Source organism: Cavia porcellus, unplaced genomic scaffold (genome assembly GCF_034190915.1).
Source record: "Cavia porcellus strain 051 isolate PalLab524CR breed Dunkin Hartley unplaced genomic scaffold, mCavPor4.1 scaffold_19, whole genome shotgun sequence".
In the NCBI taxonomy this organism is placed as follows: domain Eukaryota; kingdom Metazoa; phylum Chordata; class Mammalia; order Rodentia; family Caviidae; genus Cavia; species Cavia porcellus.
Window position 1 is genome coordinate 24176403 of NW_026947502.1, and position 20148 is coordinate 24196550.

Sequence of the window (20148 nt, forward strand, 5' to 3'; positions counted from 1 at the left end):
CCCAGCCCTATCTGCACAGCCCAAGTTTCACCTACTGTTCTGGTGCTTAAAAGAGGTGCCTTTAGATTTTGCAAAACTACCTGTTTAGATTCGGGAAAACTTTCTGCCCTTGCTAGTTGTCACTAGAATAGAAAGTGCTCAGGTGAGTGGCTGCAGGGTCACGTTCTCTGAAAGACTGACTAGAATGTGAGGTTACACTGAGATTCTGGGAAAATCATTGTTTTTGTAGGCAGCTCTCTGAGTGGACCTGAGATCAGTTTCTCAGCTGTGGGTGTGGTCATCCTAAATAGGCCTACGGGCATTTTGGCATAAGCTTCTGGTCACCAGCCCAACTTGGGATCATTTTTGAACATGTACTGGAGAGGTTATGAAAAGGAAAGCTTCCAGAATATTCTCAGCTTTTACTGAGAAAGGAGGATCAGGTTGATATTTATAATGGAAATATAAACCAGCGGTGGCGAAATACTTACCAAGATCCTGTCTCAAAATTTTAAAAATTGCTAGGGTGTGTATGGGAGTTGCTACGTATGTAGCTCAATGTAAAGGCCCTCGTTTCAATCCCTGGTACCACAAAGGGAAAAAAAAAAAAAAAACAAGAAGAGGAAGAGGAAGAAGAAGAGAAAGAAACACATCCACAAGGAGCAATCATCAAAACCTTCAGGAGGTCCATTTTGCTACAGCAGATTCATGATGGAGGCTCATGTTGGAATTCTTCTACCAGGCAGAAAGATGGACTTGTGCCTGAGACCGTTCCTCCCAGCCCTGCATACTTCAGCTTTGAGGCCCCCAACTACCCCTGGGCTGATGTTCCTCACCCACGCACACACCTGGAACCTCCCACCCACAGGCTCAGTGGCAGCCCCTAGCAGTCAAGGTGCCTGGGCCCTGGGCCACAGAGGGGGCAAGCTGACACCGTTCAGTAACTGTGTGCCAGGTTCTTTGTTTTAATTGGATTTTGAGGTAAATAAAAAAGTCTGTTGAAAAGGAATTTTGAAGAATTCAAATCCTTGTTCTCTGCTGTGAAGACTATAAAATGTGAGATGAACAGTGGAAATGTAGCCAAGAAGAAGAAGAAGAGCAATTTTAGCAGAGGAGAAGGGTGTTTAAGAAGGCAAGTCCTTCTGAGGACTTAGATGTTAGACCTGAAACCATCAAACTACTGCAACAAAACATAAGGAAATGCTTAATGACATTGGACTAGGCGAGGAGTTTTGGACAAGACCCCAAAAACACAGGTGACAAAAGTAAAAATAGAAAAAAAGATTAAACTGAAAATCTTCTGCACAGCAAAGAGGGGAAAAAAATACAGAAACAGCCTACAGAATGGGGCAAAATATTTGCAAACCACGCAGCTGATAAGGGACTTAAAATCCATAATATATGTTCCATAATAATGTTCAGTATGTATTCAATGTGTGTGAAGATGGGGACAACCTTTTGGAAGAAAACTCGAGACAATAAGATAGACAGTGAAGATCTCCAGTGGACTTGCTTTGAAATCCGTGTTTCTTAAAATTGTTTCCTTATGATCTGTTTTGTTCTGTTTAATATTACCCTCTTTAAAAATTTTAAAAATCCATAATATAGATGGAACTCAACTCAATGGCCAAAGCAAAACAAACTCAAATGGACATTTCTCAAAAGAAGACAGCTAACCTATACCTGAAAAATGCTCAGTAGCACCAAATATCAGGAAATGCAAATCAAAGCCATAACGAGCTATCGCGTCTTTCCAGTTAGAATGGCTGTCACCCAAAAGACTAGCACTGGCAAAGATGTGTAGAAAAGGAAACCCTTGCTCACTGTTGGTAGGAATGCAAATTGGCATGGCCATTATGAAAAGTATTATAGAGGCTTCTCAAAAAATTAAAGCTAAAACTACCATAAAACCATTGAGTCCCACCACTGGACGGATACTCAGAGAAAATGAAGTCAGTATGTCAAAGAGACATCTGCATTTCCCTGTTGATTACAGCACCATTCACAATAGCCAAGGTACAGACCAGAGTATCCATGTGAGATGAACGAATAGGGACCATGTGGTGTCTATTCACGGTGGAATACTTTTCAGCCATACAAAGATGAACTCCTATATTTTATGAGAACATGGATGACCCTAGATTGTGTCATGTTAAGTCAAATAAGTCAAGTGCAGAAAGGCAAGTCCTTATAACTCATTTACATTTAAAAAGTCAACTTGATAGAAGTTAAGAGAATGATAGTGACTAGAGGCTACAGAGTCTGAGAGGAAGGGCTGATGGAAAGAGGCTGATCGGTGAGTACAAAATTGTAGTGACTTAGGAGAAATGTTTTCTGACATCCTACTGCATAGCACAGAGATGCTTATCAATAATAATATGAATTCAAAGCAGCTAGAGGAGAGGACTTTGTTTCACCACAAAGAGAGGATAAACATTTATGGCAGTAGATTTGCTAATTGTCCTTCTCTGATCATCACAGAAGGTATACATATATTGAAGCTTTGTACTTTACCATATAAATTTCTGCAATTATTGTCAATTACATATAAAATATTATTAAGGGAACCCCAACAGTGACATGAACTTGGATTTAAATGCTACCATTATCTTTTTGAGTAAGTTTCTTGACCTCTTTAAGCCTCACTTTCCTGAAATCTAAAAGAGAAGAAGAAAATAAACTTTTTCAGCAGACTTGATGAAAACGTACAGAGTGCTTGGCTCATTCACGAACTCATCCAACAAATATTTCTGGAATACATACTAGGTCAGGTATGGTGTGTTAAATAGTGAATAAGAGAAAGATATTCTTACCTGTATAACGCTTACATCCAATAGCAGAGATGTAGAATAAATGAGTTTGTTAGAAATATATCATAAGTGCTATGAAGTAAATGCAGTATCAGGCGGGTGCATAGTGGGCGGGTCCGTGTTAGAGTGGGTGACTGGGGAAGGTCTTCAATGTTTGAGCTGGTATTGCAAGATTGAGTGGAAATTTATTGTCAGGATTTCCTCATTTAGCCTTTTGAAATATACCTTTTAGATACAATTATCTTCATTTTTCAGATAAAGAAACTGAGTCAGAGAGGTTGAGTAATATATTCATGGTGATTAAGCTGATGATTGGACTGGAGTTACAGAAGGTATTCACACAGTATGAAAACAAACAACAGCAAAACCTGTCTAGACTCTGACTTCTCATTCCTAACTCTGGGAATGCATACTACAGATACACTTTCTCATGCATAAAGATGTTTCAACAGGATGTTGATTACAGTGCTGTTGCTGGAGGGGAAAGTTAGAACCATGCTAAATGTGTATGAATAGATGATTAGTTAAAGTACATCCTTATAACAGACTCTTATACAGCGATAAAAGAAGATGAAGCAGATCTGGAGTTCCTAATAGGGAAATGTTTACAAGGCATATTTGTAAGAAAAAAGCAAAATCTATTAGGCTATTTAAAAATGATGTCCATGTATATTGTTTATGCATAAAAAATTTCTGAAAGGATACCCAAGAAATTGTCAATATGTTATGGAGAATTAGGAAGGAAAATAATTTTTTTATTATCTAATCTTTTCTGTCATTGAAATTTTTAGCTATGTGCATATTACTTTTACAACTTTTTGAGAGTTAATTTAAAGATTATTCATTTCTTATACTCACCTGAAAAATGACTTTTGGTGGCCATTTAGCTTATCTGGTCTTTAGTGTTTACAGCTGAGAAATGAGGGAATTGTGGCCCAGGATAAACACGGGGTCCTTGACTTGCTGCATTCTGAATCTGGAACCACAGCCCGTGGGAATACTCTGGGTGGCAGTCATGGCCTCAATTAATGGGGGAGCTGCCTTGCTCCTTCTCTTGGACATCAGCAACCTGGAATGAACTCCTCTGAATGACAGATGAAAGTCTCAATGACAGTGATTTTTTTAGCTGCTGTTTCCTGTACCTTTGCCAATGAAAGGGGCCTAAAAGTGGACCAGTTTTGTTCAGCAAAGTTGTCCCCATCTGCTCCTGCATCTTGGCATCTTGCAGCAAAGACCTGAGCACCCAAGTAGTTAGACTTTGCTATCGACTTTCCTACCGAAGGAACCCCTCAAATAATGAAAAACAGCACTAACACTAACAAGTGCTTTTGAGATCTCACTGCGATTTACGCCCTTTAAATTCATTGCCACATGTCATCTTTACTAAAGTCTTGCACAGTGGGTACCACAGTCAACTCAGTTTTGTAGACAGGTTTACAGAGGCTCAACATCTTGATTAGGATCTACATCTCTCTGGCCTGTGTCTTACATCAATATAATGATCACTGTGTCTCATCTTCTGGAGCACTCACCACGCGCTGAATCCTTTACCTGCTCTATGTCACCACTAGCTGGGCAAACAGGCTCTAGTATTAATAGCTCACATTCTATACCAACAAATCATCTGTATGTGAAAATTATGACAAGCCTACATATAAACTGAACCTGCAGGGGTTCTTACTAAACACGAGTCTGAATCACCCTACATAGTTCTTAACACACACGTTTCTGGGCCTCACCCACAGAGGCTATGATTCCGCAGGTCTGGGCAGGGGCCAGGGAATTTGCATTTCTAACGAGTCCCCAGGTGCCACTGCTGTTGCTGCCACCAGCTGGGAACACTCTTTGAAACCACTGAACAAAGGGAAAGGAAAAGGCAGTATGTTTTAAGAGAAAAAAGTATTGCAGGCTGGTGCTCTAAGCTGGAAGGCCCTCCAGAGAAGCTCCAAGTCCTTGCAAGTCCCTTATCCTTCATTGACCTCTGATTTCAGGACAGGAACCAGCTTACCAGTTAAGGCAAGTTATCTTTCACAAAACAAAACAAAGCATAACAGTAACAATGAAAAAACCAGCCTGAAAACCCTCCTCCTCCTTGTCTAAAGCCCATTGTCAGAGGTCAGCGCCTATAGAAATCCATCCATTGTCCTCCCTTTGGCCAGCATGTTAATTTCAGAGTCAGTGCCAGTCAGAAAATTGCAGTGCACACAATTAAACTGGTTCTGCCTTTGTCTGCTGCCATCTTCATAAATTATTCAGATTACCCAGCGGTTAATGTGCCTTCCCACTTCGGGCCCACTCCATGACTGTTCTCTCCTTTCATTTACAGCTGTGGAACAACTATTTTCATCTGGCAGTGGCTTTTATCACACAGGATTCTCTGCAGCTGGAGCAGTTCTCACACGCCAAGTACAACAAAATCCTGAATAAGTAAGTTGTATTCTTGGATCTCTTGAAGAGGGAGGGGTTTCATGAGATGCTCTGAGATAGGGCCTAAAGCAGACATTTTTGTTTCTTTTAGGTATGGGGACATGAGACGGCTAATTGGTTTCTCCATTCGTGATATGTGGTACAAGCTTGGTGAGTAGGCCTCTGTGTCTAGACAGAGGCGTCTGCGTGTGCCCAGCTGGTTCCTGAAGGCCGTCTGTCTGAAGGCCACGGGGGCTTCAACAGCAAGAGCTTCAAATCACACTGTATCACTGTGTGAATCCCTTTGGCCTTTGATACATGCCAAATTCTACTCTGGATGGTACAGAGTGCCCATAACCCTTCCAAACCCCTAACCAGGTGTGAATCTGCTTCTGCTCCTGAGGGTTTTGGTGTCAAATTGGCATTTATAAGAGAGAAAAAGGATTAAGAGTGCAATAGGAACTCAGCTCCTCACGTATCATAGGATGCTGGCTGCGGATTGGTGGGCCATTCTGTGTCCTATTCATATGTGATGTGTTCCACAAAACACCCTCTAACCTCATGGGGGAGAATGGTTCTCTGGAAGGTGAGAGGGTCTTTTGAGCTAAAAGGTGATCCCCAAAGCTGCCTTCATTGATTTTACCCACAGGTCTGCTTGTAGCCCACCCTGAGCTACAGGAATGATCTGTGATTACCTGAACCATACTTGTAAAAGAGTGGATAGAGCCAGGGAGACATTTATTGGAAATCAGAAGAAGGCTTATGCCAAGACATCTTATTTAAACTTCACATCACCTCCCACAACATGGAAGCCTTCCCCCTCCTTTTATTGATCAGGAAACTCAGAGAGAGAATAACTTAAGATCAAATTGCCAAGTCTCAGAGAGTGGTTTTCATTTTACAAAGGCAGGAGTTATCCACTTGGCCATAGCCCGAAGCCTGCTCCGTAAATACATGCTGGACGTGGAGATGGTTGGTTGGATGAATGGATAGATGCATGATAGATAGGTAGGTTGTTGAGCAATGATAGGAATGAGGGTTTCCCCTCTGATTTCAGGACTCCCTTCTTGACTCTCTGATACCCATTGCCTTGCCTGGGGCCTAGCTGTTGATGCTTTAGGAGAGGTGTCTGTGGGACCTGCCCCCATCCTTTGGCTTTACCCTTCATTACCACTCTAGGTTTCATTTCCTGCATCTCTCAATCTCTCAGTGTCTACGGGGCCTCACCAGATTTTCTGAACAGCAGTTTGTTGCCATTTTCAGCAAGGTCTGTCAATGGGAGGGAAAGGCAAGCATAGAAAATAGGATACCAAGTCTATATTCTGCAGTTGTTGGCAGCATCCAAATGAAGACAGAAACACATACTGAAAGATGGTGAGGTTATGAATTGGGTAGAGCTGAGGATCCGAGCCCGAAACACGCTGCCACGTCTTCATCTGAGGCCTGGCCCCATCATTTATAAGCCATGAGGCCTCAAGCAAGGGAAACAGTGCCTTCTTGTGAATTGTTTATGAGGGTAATAAGGGTAAAAACAGGAGGCCGGGGGAGCACGGAGGCCACCACACCCACACCCATGTCAGAGTGCTTATCTTACCTTCATCCCACACGGATTAGGATGGAACCTACTTCTGCTGTTCCAGCATCTCATCAAACACTAAGGGCCCAAGAGTAGAGCTCACACAAGTGATGTAAACAAGTGAAGAGATAGTGGCAGGATAAAGCCACAGATATTGCATAAAGAAGGTACTGTGAGCATTGTGGGGGTCACTTCTGTGTCATGGGGGAAATCTTGTACATTGTAAGTTATTCTACCCTCTAAGATGCTTGTGAGATTATACCAAGTTGTGATGACAAAAAATATTCACCTGACATTCATAACTGCCCCCCGTGGAGAGCGCTTCCATCTCTGCCCAGTTTTTCTAGAAGGGCATCTCTCTCCTTCTATCTTTTGCTTCTCCCCACTTTGGATAGGGACAGAGGTGTAAGGAATAATTTTTGTTTCATTTATCCTGCTTTGCAGTAAGAAAAAAAGAAGGCAAAATGTAAGTGTGGATTTACTTATGGGAAAAAAACAGAGGGCTGGAGCAAAGAGAAGCAGACGTGAGGCAGTGTAAACGGAAAGTAATGTCACTCTCCGGCTGATTGCCGTCCTGCCAAAATGCAAGCCTGCCATTGTCACATCTTCCAATTTTTCAAAGAGCCTGGGTCTTTGAATAAATTTTCCAATTTATGAATATTAATGCTAAGTAATTGAAAGTTTTCAAAACATTGCGTGTGCCCAGCCAAAGCATGAGGCGCAGAGTCAGTTTGCTTACATGCTCTGCCTTGCACTGGCAGAGACCAGCCAAAGCTGTGCTGGGCCTGCTCTCCAGCTCCCCAGGCTCAGCCTTGCCAGAATTGCAAAACAGGGAGCTGTGCTTTGTTTGTCTCAAGTCATTCCACACAGCCTGCTCTTTTCTGAATGTCCTTCATGGCATTGTTTTGCGCACACAAGATTTTATTTAGATATGGATTATGCTTTGGCAGCCATTCCTGCACTCCCAATTATGCTGATGAATGAAAAGATGTTACCAAATATTACACCTGCTCAGAATCACAGAGCATCAAGCCTAGACGGGCCTGTTTGAGATCACATTGTCCAGCATTTTTTAAACATTTATTTTTAGCTGAGGGCCAATAAAAAAACACTCTTGATAAGTAAATTGGATGAAAGTAGAGCTTCTCTAATTGAAGTGAGCTGGGAGCCCAGAGCCCGTTATATGGGCTGCTCCAAAGTCCCATGTAGACGATGGATTTCTTGGGAGTGGGGCTCTGAAGCATTGAAGAGAATGTTTGGAAGCTAGTGAGCTCCTCTCAACTTCCATTCTAAAAATGAGCAAACTGAGGCCCAAGGAAGAGAGGGTTTACATGAGATCATGTAGTGCATTACAGGTAAAAACTAGATAAGCATGCTGGTCCTAACACCTGTTCTGACACATTACAGACTCCTTGCAATTTTCAAATATCTGTAGAATGAACGCAGTTAAAAGACATATCTGCCATGGTTTGGGGGTTGTGAAAGAAGAGGCACTAATAGGCCTAGTTCGGGAGGTGTTTACTCAAAGAAGAAAGAATTGCTGAGGAGCCAGGCTGTAGAAACACAGGGCTAAGGCCCGCCAGAAGTCAGGGCAAACTGTATGGCCTCCAGCATGCCCTTCAGGATGCTGTGTTCCTGCAGAATGGTGCTGAAGACCTGATCTCAGGACACCATTTCACAGGCCTTGCTTGCATGGCCTCTTGATATTTCCACAAAGCTTGAGGGAGACAGACATATAATGATATTATTAAAAGAAAAAAATCATGGATGGAGGTCAAATAAAAGATATCCACTGCAGAAAACACTCCTTCTTGGCCAAACCTTTGAGGCAGAGAAAAGTGTATCAGCCTGAAGTAGGTTTCCTAGCACCAACATTAGTGACACAGCTGCCTTCTACTTGTCTGTCTCTTTCAGGAATAAGAAAACAGAAAGCTGGGGCAGAGAATGAATAGTTCCTTCACTGCAGCCCTCCCTGTGTTCGGTGATAGGCTAGTGCTAGAATGCTACTGAGATGAACTTAATCATCCGCCCCAGGGCTGGGCATTGTCCACATTAGGGCTGTGTGCCACCTCTTTGAGAAATGATAGGTTTCAAAGTGCAATTTGTACAGTATCCAAGAAGGAGTGAAATTTGGAAGCTGTCTAAGGCAGCCTTTGCTGATTGCCTATGCTGCACCCTGATTATTTCTCTTGGGATTACAATTTGCTCACTTAACAATGTCTTGTAGTAAGTGAGGTCATGTGACACAAATCTGTCTCATGAGAATCACCTGAAACATACTTGTTGCGGATTCAGCTAAGTATGTTTTCCAAATTTGAAAAAGGGAAGGTGGGGGAGAGAGGGAGGAGAGGGGGAAGAGAGAGAGACAGACAGACAGAGAGACAGACCGAGAGAGATTGATTGACTCAAAGAGCATAGCACATTTCTTTCCCATAGTCCTTCTTTTATTCTGGAAAATAAAAAGATGCCTAGAGAGGCAGTAGCTGTGTCAAAGCCAGGAGAACAAAAGTCCCATCCTGAGGATAGAGGAGCAGCTTTGAACTGATCTTCAAATTTCTCATTAAGAAAGACAAAGTTTTGGGTTAGCCATGGTAGTCAGATGCTGTCACAGCCCTAACTGAGCTTCCTCAGTTCTGATCGAACTCAACTTCCCTAACTTTAAGGGTTAAACTGACAAGTGATGCCCTGAGAACCCAAGGATACTCCCTAAGATCAACAATAAATCAGTATTTGAATTGAAGCTAAAAGAATCTGTCTCTTGACCCCAATTTCAGTGTTCTTATGAGTAATTTTTTTCCAGAGAATATGCAGATTTTTTCCAAAGAATGTGAAACAGGCAACTGTGTTTTTCAAAGATGACTGATAATGAGTAAATCATACTGCATGTTAGTTTTTAATTTTTTTTAATGCCAGAAGCAATCAAGCAGCATCATCACGATCATCAGTATCATCATCATCATCATCATCATCATCATCATCATCTCATCAGGAAAGGCTAGCGCAGCCCCATGATTATAAGACAGCTAATTACAAGACTCTCATTCAAGCTTGAATATTATTTAACATTCTTCTGGGGGGAGTCTAGACATGTATATGTGCATGTGTGTTTGCACTGTTTTAGGAAGCATATAGGTATGAACAGGAAGCTCTTGGTGGGGACAAGGACAATATGTTGTTGAGAACCCAGCCACTAATGGGTTAAAAGTCCTTTGTGATTTTGGATTTTGGGACAATACCAAATGTAATGTGCTTTTCTATATAGTGGAACATCATAACATTTGATTTCTGCTTGGCATGAAGCAATACACATTTCATTAAAATGACTGCACTTAACCCTCCCAACATTTGCTTGGTTTAATACTGTGCTGCTATATTAACAGTCATCATGGGAGAGAAAGACACATTCTAGTGCTGTCGTCTTGGCCACATAAGTGGGCAGCCTGTTCCTGGAAGAGATGTGGGGGCTGTTGGACTATTACTTTTTAAGCATCTATTGAGTGCCCAGCTTGCCACCCAGCTCCAGGAAATGGTGGAAATGTTGTGGAAGAACAGGGCATAGGTCATGCCCTGAAAGACAGGACCTATTGTCTGACTAGGTGTATTAGGAATATACTGTTTAAAGTTAAATGTGTAGTGGAAATTTAGCAGTTCAGGACCCATAATGGTGGACCATTGAAGGAAAGGACTTCTGAATTAGGCACCAAAATGTGGTCCATATCAGGATTGAAGAGAAGTTGGGAAGAGGGGAAATATTGCAGGAAAGCAACCAGCCTGAGCAAGCAGAGTATTTTCTTAGGGCTTGAGGAGAAGCTGCTGAGGAAACAGGAAAATCAATATTTGAGTTGAAAGTGAGATTAGAGAGATACCCACTCACTGAGTATTGTGGTAGGCAGAATAGCAGCTCCCCAAAGATGCGTGTGTCTGTCTCCCCAGAACAAATGAAATATGTACTGCCTTGGGTACTTTTCTCTCTTTACAAAATACCTGATGCCCAAAATGAAGGAAGGAAAGGTTCATTTAGCTCCCAGTTTGTGAAAGTTTCAATCCATAATCTGCTGGCTCCAAGGCAGGGTGGTACATGGCAGAGGGTAATAGTTCATGGTGGCAAAAAAACAGCAAAAGCAACAAGAGCAAAGAAGGAGAAGTGCATGAGAAGATTCTTTCTGTCTCTTATATTGTGTGTAGGCCACTCGTACTTGGGTGTAGACTCAAACCCATAATCTCAGCATTGGACCATCACAAACTCTAGAAGCATGCCCGCATGAGCCATTGAGGCTTTGGGGGACATTTAGACAAAAACCGTAACAGTTACCATGTATAGCAGAGGAGATTTTTAAGGTGTGTTTAAGAATCCTGAAAATAATGAGTGTATCTTGGATAATCAAACTGAGTGCAATGCAGTGGCAGTGACCTTGTAAGTAAAAATAAAGCAAGACAATCAGAGTCCAAGAACGCTGAAAAAAGTGAATTGCTGACTGAGGATAGAGGTGGGCACCTACAGGCCAAAGTATGCAGAATGCCCCTTGAGCTCAAAGGTGGAAGGACACTGATCATCCTTTAACCCCCTAAGGACTCAGTCCTGCCTACACCTTCATCGTTTGGTCCAGTGAAGTCCATTTCAGTCATCTGATCTCCAGGAATATAAGATAATTAGTCTTGTATTAAGTTACTAGATTGGTGATGATTTATGGTAGCAGTGACAGAAAACCAAAACAAGCACCTTCTAAATGCTAGGATCTTGGGTTACAACTAAAAACACAGGAGTGACATAGCACTCTGACCTCATGAACTCTTGATCATTGTGCCAAAAAGTTAAATAGTAATTGCAGAACTACTTATTTATGATTGCAAAGATGAAACAACTACAGGACAAAAGCTTGGTGTGTCTGAAACATCTGTAATAAAATCCTAGCTAGTGAATGAGCCACAAACTCTTCCCACAAGGAAGAGCTGAGCATCCCTAGCTCAGCAATGTGATCCTGTGGGCCACCTATCTAATTTTAAGAGTATTTAAAAGGAACAGTGAAACTAACTGCATCAAGGTGGATGGTCCTTTAAGTTCACTGTAAATTGAACATAATGTAAGTCAAAAATGCATTGAAGATGTCTAACCTGCCAAACATCCCATCTGAACAGCTGAGTGTGCTGTGGAGTCTTGGCTGTTTCCACTGGAGATTGCAAGACTGAGTGGAAGCTACCATTTGTCATTGCCACCTGACATCACATGGGAAAATCAGACCACATATCGCTATCCTCGGAAAAGATTCTGATTCAAAGTATAGTTTCTACTGAATGAATATCACTTCCACACCACTGTAAAGTTAAAAATCCTAAGTCACACTGTCAGTAGACAAGGATCGTCTATGTTTTACTTAGCCCCATATCCCAAAGCATTATCATTTCAGCATGTAGTCAGTATGAAATATTCCTGAGGGTTTATTTTAATTTATTCTTGAGAATCTGATGGATTTGCATTTCCCCTTGGACTAGCCACACTTCAGGTGCTCAAAAGATTCAAGTGGCTAGTAGCCTTCATGCTGAGTAACAGGGTTGCAGAGGATGCATAAGGATTTACTTACAGGGGCAGACATAGAGTGGGGTATAGTGTAAGAATGGGGCCAGGAAGAGGAGGAAAGAACTTAGAAGGAAGGGAACTTGCCAAGGTCAGCTTGAGGTGTTTCAGACATTTATGAGGACAGAGAGAAGTGGAGGACCATGAACATCCTGACCCTTTCCCCAAGTTGACTGAGCAGCTTGTAAAGTTCCTTGAAAGTATCAGAGATTCCTTGGAGTTGGACGTTATCTTCATACTATTTTTCTCTGGGATCTGGTATAGGGCTAAGCCCTATGCCATGTCATCATCATCATTAGCATCAGTACTCACTGAATTTATTGACAATGCCAAACACTGGGCAAAGCACTTAGTTTAACATTCATTCTTTTAAACTGCCCAACAATTCTACCTGGCAGGTATAATTATTATCTCCATTTCACAGACGAGATCGTGGAGGCTCAAGGACATTGAATGATAAGCACATGGCCACACAGCCATGGAATAGCATTACTGGTCCTCACCCACAGTGCCAGATTCTGAGATTCTACAGTGCCAGGTGCCAGAAAGGAAGCTGACCAGGCAGCTCCTGAAGATGAGGAGAGAATTGATTACCTGACTCAGCATATCGCCAGGAGGGTGCTTTTCCAAGCCTAAGGCAGAAGAGCGGATAGCTATGTTCTTTCTTCACTTTTTGAACTGAATGAGTGATTTTTCTTTCTTTTTTAATGACAAACTCTGCTTTGTTTTAGACTCCTTGGAAGGCTTCCTGGCCTCTGAAATCTAAGAGGTTCTTACCTTTGTTCATTTCAGGCTCCATGCCAGGCTTTTGATTTCTTGCTGGGTTGTCCAGGCTGAACTTGTACTCACCACATATCCCAGGCTGACCTTGAACTCCCAGAAGTTCTTCTGCTTCAGACTCCTGAGTGCTGGCATGACAGTCCTGTGCCACTATGCCTGGCTGTATGCTAGGCTTTTAAGAGACAGGGAGTCTCAGACTGAGGACCCCTTCTGACACCAACCTCGTAGGGCTGGTTACGTCCCCAACTGCATTCTTTATCAGGTTCACAAACCTTTCTTTTCTTCTATTCTTTCTTGATCATCATCTTCATGCCCTTTGACCCTTGACATTCAACCTCATGTACCCCTAGGAAGATTAATGGGTAAGGCTTGTACAGATTAGACACAGGACAGGGAACACACAGCTCCTTTTCTCTTATGCACCTCAGCTCTTCTCTGTGCTCTCATTACCAGCAGATCCTTTCCCAAAGCCTGTGTAATTCAGCATTTGGATTTATCCTGCTGGCTCCCTGGCACTTTAAAAGCCTTTTCTAATTGGTATCTGTTCCCAGTGAGATTCAGCTTCCATTATGTAAAAAAGACCCTCAAACCAATTCTCTTCTTTGCTGTTTTTAGAATACAGTAGCAGGTGTGATTGTTGAATGAGAATTTTTTTTCAAAACAAGTTTGTATTCAACTATCTCTCTCTCTCTCTTTCCCTCTTTCTCTCTCACTGATTCTATATACATAAAGATATGCACACACATACATATACTTGGTTTATATGAACACAAAATGCAATGTGCTAAAATTCCATTTTTTTGGATATAAAGGAATAAAATTGCTTTAGGGAACAATTTAAAGGCCACTGAGATCACACTATATTTAGAAATCAGAATCTTTTTCTCCTTTGTCCCTAGTCTGCCAAATATCTCTTCTACAGACTATAAGAAATGCAGGTCAAAGGTATCTAAGAGATCTCTAGTCCATGGCATGTCTGCCCTTTATTTTAAAGCATCTTAGATATACCCTTATCATGCCCAGGGCTCTCTGGTATTCTAAAGGCCTTTGTTGCATAAGCGATTTCTCCATCCCATCGTGCCTTATCTGACAGTTTCCCATTTACTTTCTACCTATTATTGTATTCGACTTTGAATTTTAAAGCCCCACTGTGGTTTGAAAAAGACTTAAAGGATTTTGAAGGACGAAATCAGAAACCTAGATTAGCAATTACTAGAAACTTGTCAGAAAGTAAGGGTTTTTTTTTTTTTTTTTTTCCAGTTTGGACAGGAACAAAGACTTAAGTTTCAAGTGTAATCCGAATGCATTACATAATGAAGCTAACACTCTGGAAAGGTGTCTTTATATTTCACTCAACTCTTTGCTCAATTTCATTCATTTTCACAAGCGGAGGTACTCCCAGAGTGATGCAGTTTTTACCTGGGTCCAGTGTGCTAAGAGTCTAATATTAAGCCTCATTTAGGCTGAAGGAAAATTCATTTTCTTGCTGCGTTTTCTGTTGGCTTTTTCCCTTCTTTAATCAAAAGCAACCATCCTGGCCACATACCCTACTGAATGAGTTTCAGTACCCCTAGGAGCCTTCTACCTCAGATGAGGACCACAAATGTTTATCTTGACAATGGAGAAAAACAGGTGGGCTCCCTGGGCTGTGCGGCTTAGGAGGAGGAGGCAGCTGCTGATGAAATATACAGAGTGTCAGTTTTGATCATTGGAATATGCCTGTCCTCGCTCCCCAGACAACCTCTGTAGTTCCTAAATACTCCTGTTTATTCTTCATCTCTGTCACTTCTGGTGACTGTATGCTGAAGCATCTGCTCAGTTCTGCTCAATGAGGCTGCTCTTCATGGTTCATTTTGACCAAACATCAGTGTAATAGCTAACAGTATATAGTGTGTCACAAACCAAGCACTGACCCTGTGGCTCAAAAAATAACAATTTATTCTTGAAAAGAGCTCCATGACCTGAATGCAGTTATTATGCCAAGTTATAGATGAGGATGTTGAGCCTTCAAAAGGGTGGGCCATTTCTCCCAACATCACATAGTTAGTGATGGTTGAGTCAGTTTGCAAATTTAGGTGGTCTAGATCCAGAATTGGTCCCCTTAACCACTGGGCACCTGCTGTCTCTGCCACTGGATACTGATTCAGTTTGATTCTGGTACTCTTTATAGACATATTTTCATATGATTTTTCTCAACAGGTGGATATTGCTTTTGTATTTTTATGAGGTGCATATCCAAGTCACATGCCTACCAGAAATAAGACCTAGCCTGAAAATAATCAGCCTTGAAAAACTGATCAAAAATGCCAGCATCTATCACCCTGCTTTTACCTTACCTGCATTACAGAGTAGCCACTGAGCGAGAAAATAGCGATGGTAGCCAAAGCAAGGAGCAGATGCCTGGGGCTGACATTTTTGATTTCTAATTTTCAAGACTAATTGTTTTCTAGCTAGGTCTTAATTTTTTGGAAAGAGAGTAGCATGTATGGAAACTAGGCAATTTAGTTCCTCATTGGGAAAATACTAACTTTAGCTTCTAATATGTTCCATGACCATTGCTACCAATGCAAAGATGAAAATGAACAGTTTCTACCTTCACGCACTTCTCATGATGCTTCTCATTGGGAAAAATAGATGTGAACTGAATGTTTCAACAAGCACAGACATCATTTCCAAATTGGGCAAAAAGGCAGAACAGGAGGAGCCAGAATAGCTCTCTGATCTAGCTAGAGGCTTGCAGAAGGCCTTTTCCGTCTGAGGAAGGAGTAAGTATGTAAGCTAAGATAGGCACAAAGATGGGAGCTTCAGAGTAGCAGTGTGGACTGGGGACTTGGGGAGCAGCTGGGGGAAGTATTCTCAGCCAGGGAGACTTCTGTGCATAGGCCTCCTAGTGAGGGTGCAAGTGGCCTTGTGACCCTGGAGCAAGCCGGTGTGGCTAGGATGCCAGCAGCAAAGGGAAGGGGGTTTATGGTACATCTTCAAATGAGTCACAGACAATGAGAGATTGTGATTCATCTATCCAAAAAGCAGTATTTTCCCTGACTGTTCCACTGACCAGTGAGGTCCTTAGTAACAAGTTTCATTTTCCTCATGGTAAAAGCATGTCTTCAGAACTCCAGAAATGGCTTATGATGCAGACAGGAGTAATTCCAAATATCCCTGTGCTACACAGTTGCTAAGAATTTCAGTAATGAGAGCTGTGTTTACACAGGAGATATTGCAGGTGAAAACCCTTGTAAACAGTGAAGCGCTTTCTGCAGGCCTGTGTTGTTATTTTGCATAATGGGCCTTGTTTTGGGTGATGTATGTGCCTCTCAGCTGGGTAATATATGTAAAATGCTCAAAGCAAGCCTGGCTTGTGGTAAACAACTTTACAAGTATTAACTATTGTTTTTACTTTTGTATCTCCCTTTTATCCTTTCCTCAGCCTTCATGAAACTGCTTTAAGTGCCTGTGTCCCTCTTCTCTTTCAGGCCAGAACAAAATCTGCTTCATCCCAGGCATGGTGGGGCCTATATTAGAGATGACACTTATCCCTGAGGCTGAGCTTCGGAAAGCTACCATACCAATCTTCTTCGACATGATGCTGTGTGAATATCAAAGGAGTGGGGATTTCAAAAAGGTAAAAAATGAGGCTGGAAACTCACGCCAGCATCCCTAATCCCCAGCCCATTTCCCCATAATGATATCCTCGTTCCATCTGCCTGAGCTTCATTCAGAGGCTCTGAGGCAGGACAGGGACATTTATTCAGGTGCCCAGAATGAGCTGGCAGATGGAATTTGGCCAGTATTCTATCCCTCCTTTCTGCCCGAGGAGGCCAAGATGAAAATGCACATTCTTGCTCTGTGTCTGCTTGGTCCCTCTCGGGAGGATACCCATCCTACTTCCACACCTAATGACTCCCTGAGGAGTGTTCCCAGGCGCTCCCCTCTCTACCCTTGTCTGAGGATTCATCTTTTTTGATACTTCAAAGATCTACATTATCTCACAAAAGCCGATCCAAGTGTCACACTGGCCATACATCAAAGTGGACAGCATATGCAGCTGGAGGCACATCCCTCAGGAGGGACTGGTGCGTGTATGTGACAGGGAAACGGGAGGCTCCCCTCTACCCTGACACATGCAGAAGAGCTTTTGTGAAATGTGAGGCTCCTTGGTTGTTTTCACTGAGAATCTGGCCTCTTGAAGAATGAGGGTCACTATCTAGGCCCAGTAATTCAAAAACTCTAGCAGGTAAAGAATGCACCCACTCCCATAGTGTGTATATGGCACCATCCACTCATTTCCCTCCTTTAGGAAGGTGGTCTCTAAGTTCCAGCAAGGCTATCTAAGCACAATCCTCCTGTCCTATTCCCTTCTTCTGACCTCGGACCTCTGACCTCTGACCTAGTTTTCCACTAACTGGCTTCTTCCCTCTCACTTTCTCTCCCCCACAGTGATTCTACCTCTTTCTCCTTCCATGAATAAGTTTTCATAAAACATGTCCTTAAAAGGCAGCAGATTCCAAACTACCCTACCTCACCATTCTCAGGGACATTGCCCCTGCTCCTTGATTCTCTGTTCCCCATCCAGTAAAGTCTAAACGGTTTAGTCAGTGTTCGAGGACCACCCAGTACTGGCTTCCTTTTGAAGTTTCTGTCTGTTCCCTCTACTCTTCCCCTACTATATCTGTTCTTTAGCCATTCCTGAAGCTCACGGGGTGGCCTTGTCCCCATGGTGGACATTGTTACTTCTTTCTGCATTTTCAACCCTCCCTGCCAACTGCCTCGAACCTCTTGGTGAACCTACAAAACCCAGTCCAAATGCTATGTTCTTTAAGAAATCTTTGCTTCCTATTCCTGTCATTTTTCCTATGCAAAGAATGATTGTTATACTTTATATACACCTCTGTGCACTTATCAGTGTCTTCCTCAGCCTCCCCTATAAGAGTGCTGATGGCTATGATGACAGAGACTGTTACTGACTTGAGTCTTCACTAGTTTCAAACACTATAAGTACTTCCCATACAGCAGTTTGTGTCGCCTTTTTTTTTTTTTTTTGCAACCCTGTGAAATAGGCAGCATTACATTCCCATAATAAAGTGGGAAAATTAATGCTTAGAAGAAATCACTTGTATAAAGACACACATCTAGAAAGTGTCAGAGAGGAAGCAGCAACACACAGGTTACCATTTCCAAGTGCACACTGCAGTCACATTATCTGGTTTACAGTACAGTCACAGTCAGTGTTCGCTGCAGAAATGAAAGCCACCCAGTAGCATCATGTCTTCTCAAATATTTTTCAGAAAACACTAATCCAACAAAACACTCCAGAGAAAAAATTTCAGGTTAAATACCTTAGATACCTGGCTTGGAAATTCCCAGGGTATACTAAAAAAAGCCAAGAAAACAATGATACCTGGCCAGCTGGTCCAGGAGAATGTGAAGTGAAGGCCTGGGCTGCATTTTAGGATCTGCTGCCTCTTAAGGGTAGAGCACAGTCTGTAAGGTTTGGGAGCACCTGAAGGCATACAAAACCAGGTAAAAGACTACTTTCCCTCAGATCAGTGTTTAAATTGACAAGTGTTTTTGAAGAATTTCTGGAAGCAGATGTGCAAAGGAAACACACACCTAATAATTACAACATCCTGAACAGAAAAAGCACCTGGTCATTATGTCATTATCGAAATTGAAACCTGACAGGTGACTGGCAATCTCATGTTTTCAGAGTCTTGACACTGCTCACTTTCCTTGCCTGAAGGATTCCCTTCATATCATATATCTACCTGTTTTCCATAAATGTGATCATCCTTGGGCTTTTCATTTCTATATAAGTTCATTGTAAGCATGTTCACCAACTGTTCAATTGGCTCCCTCCTTATCAAAAGAGAGGACAATCAAGCTGACTAATGGGGCAGTTGGTGATGTGAAAACCAGCTGGAGTGCTTGATGGGAGTCCATCTGTGACATGAGCAGGTTCAGGCATGTGGCTTTAGGCTCAGAGTATACAGCCATAATGGATATTCAACGAAAGAGGTCAGGCAAGGAGGCCCAATATGCTGGACCCCAATCAGCCTTGATAGCCAAAACTGGAATGAAGCCCAGATCAGAGACCTGGACACCAGCAGGTTGCATGTGAAAACACCTTGATGCACATTATGGTTTGTGTCTGGATAACCCTCCAAAGCCTCATGCAGTCATGGGGGTTGGGCTTTTTAGAGGCAGCTGCATCTAGAGTTTGTAACTGATTCTTAGTCTAATGCTGGGATTAAGGGTATTAGTGCTACATCCACCCTAAGGTGGGCAGCCTGCATGTAATTTAAGGAACTGAAAGAGGTTTGCCCTTTCCTCCTCTCTTGTTGCTTTTGGTATCTTCTGATGCCATGAATGGTTATGCCTCTGCCATGCCACCCTATCCCAGAACCAACCAATTATGGACTGAATTCTCTACAAACTGAGCAAAATAAACCTTTCCTCCTTGACACCTTGGGTGTCAGGTATTTTGTCTCAGCAGTGAGAGAAAAGTAACTTAAGCAGTGCATGACACTCAAATCATTGGGTAACAGTAGAACCATGAGCCTGAAATGCGACATTCTTATCTTTCACAAACATCTTGATCCTTGTTTTCCCTCTTAAATCAAGCCCTGTATCATCGTTGCTGACTTTTCTACATCAGTCAGCAACAAACTCAGGAAGAACAGTTCTTGTTCCCTAAATTCTACACTTCAATGAGGCTGGGCTCCTATTAGAAAATATTCCAGTAAATGAAGGAATGTGAATAGTCAAGACCCTCTAACGAGAGACAGGAGAAATGCACAGGGAAGACCTGATGCAAAGGTAATGACCTGTGAGTTACAGCTGGAAGAGAAGGCTTGCTCAGAATGTTAGGGGCCCTAGAGTTCAGCCCTTGTTCTTGATTCAGGTTCATAGGATTCACATTGGCCTCTGTAGAACCTGACTTCTACAAAAGCAACCTATGGATATTCTCTAACAAATATCCACCTGCCAAGGATGAAGTGAGCAGTCAGTGAAGGAATGTGGTTGTA

At 42.3% G+C, this 20148-nt stretch overlaps 1 protein-coding gene across 1 annotated transcript in view; it reads left to right on the plus strand.

The window, feature by feature from the left end:
- Nucleotides 1–20148, plus strand: part of Dock2 (dedicator of cytokinesis 2) — a 410327-nt gene that overhangs the window by 330149 nt on the left and 60030 nt on the right. Inside the window, exons 31-33 of the mRNA XM_003473329.5 lie at nt 5116–5216; nt 5308–5366; nt 16597–16745. Coding sequence (XP_003473377.3) covers nt 5116–5216; nt 5308–5366; nt 16597–16745 — 309 coding nt within the window. The remainder of the gene's footprint in view (nt 1–5115; nt 5217–5307; nt 5367–16596; nt 16746–20148) is intronic.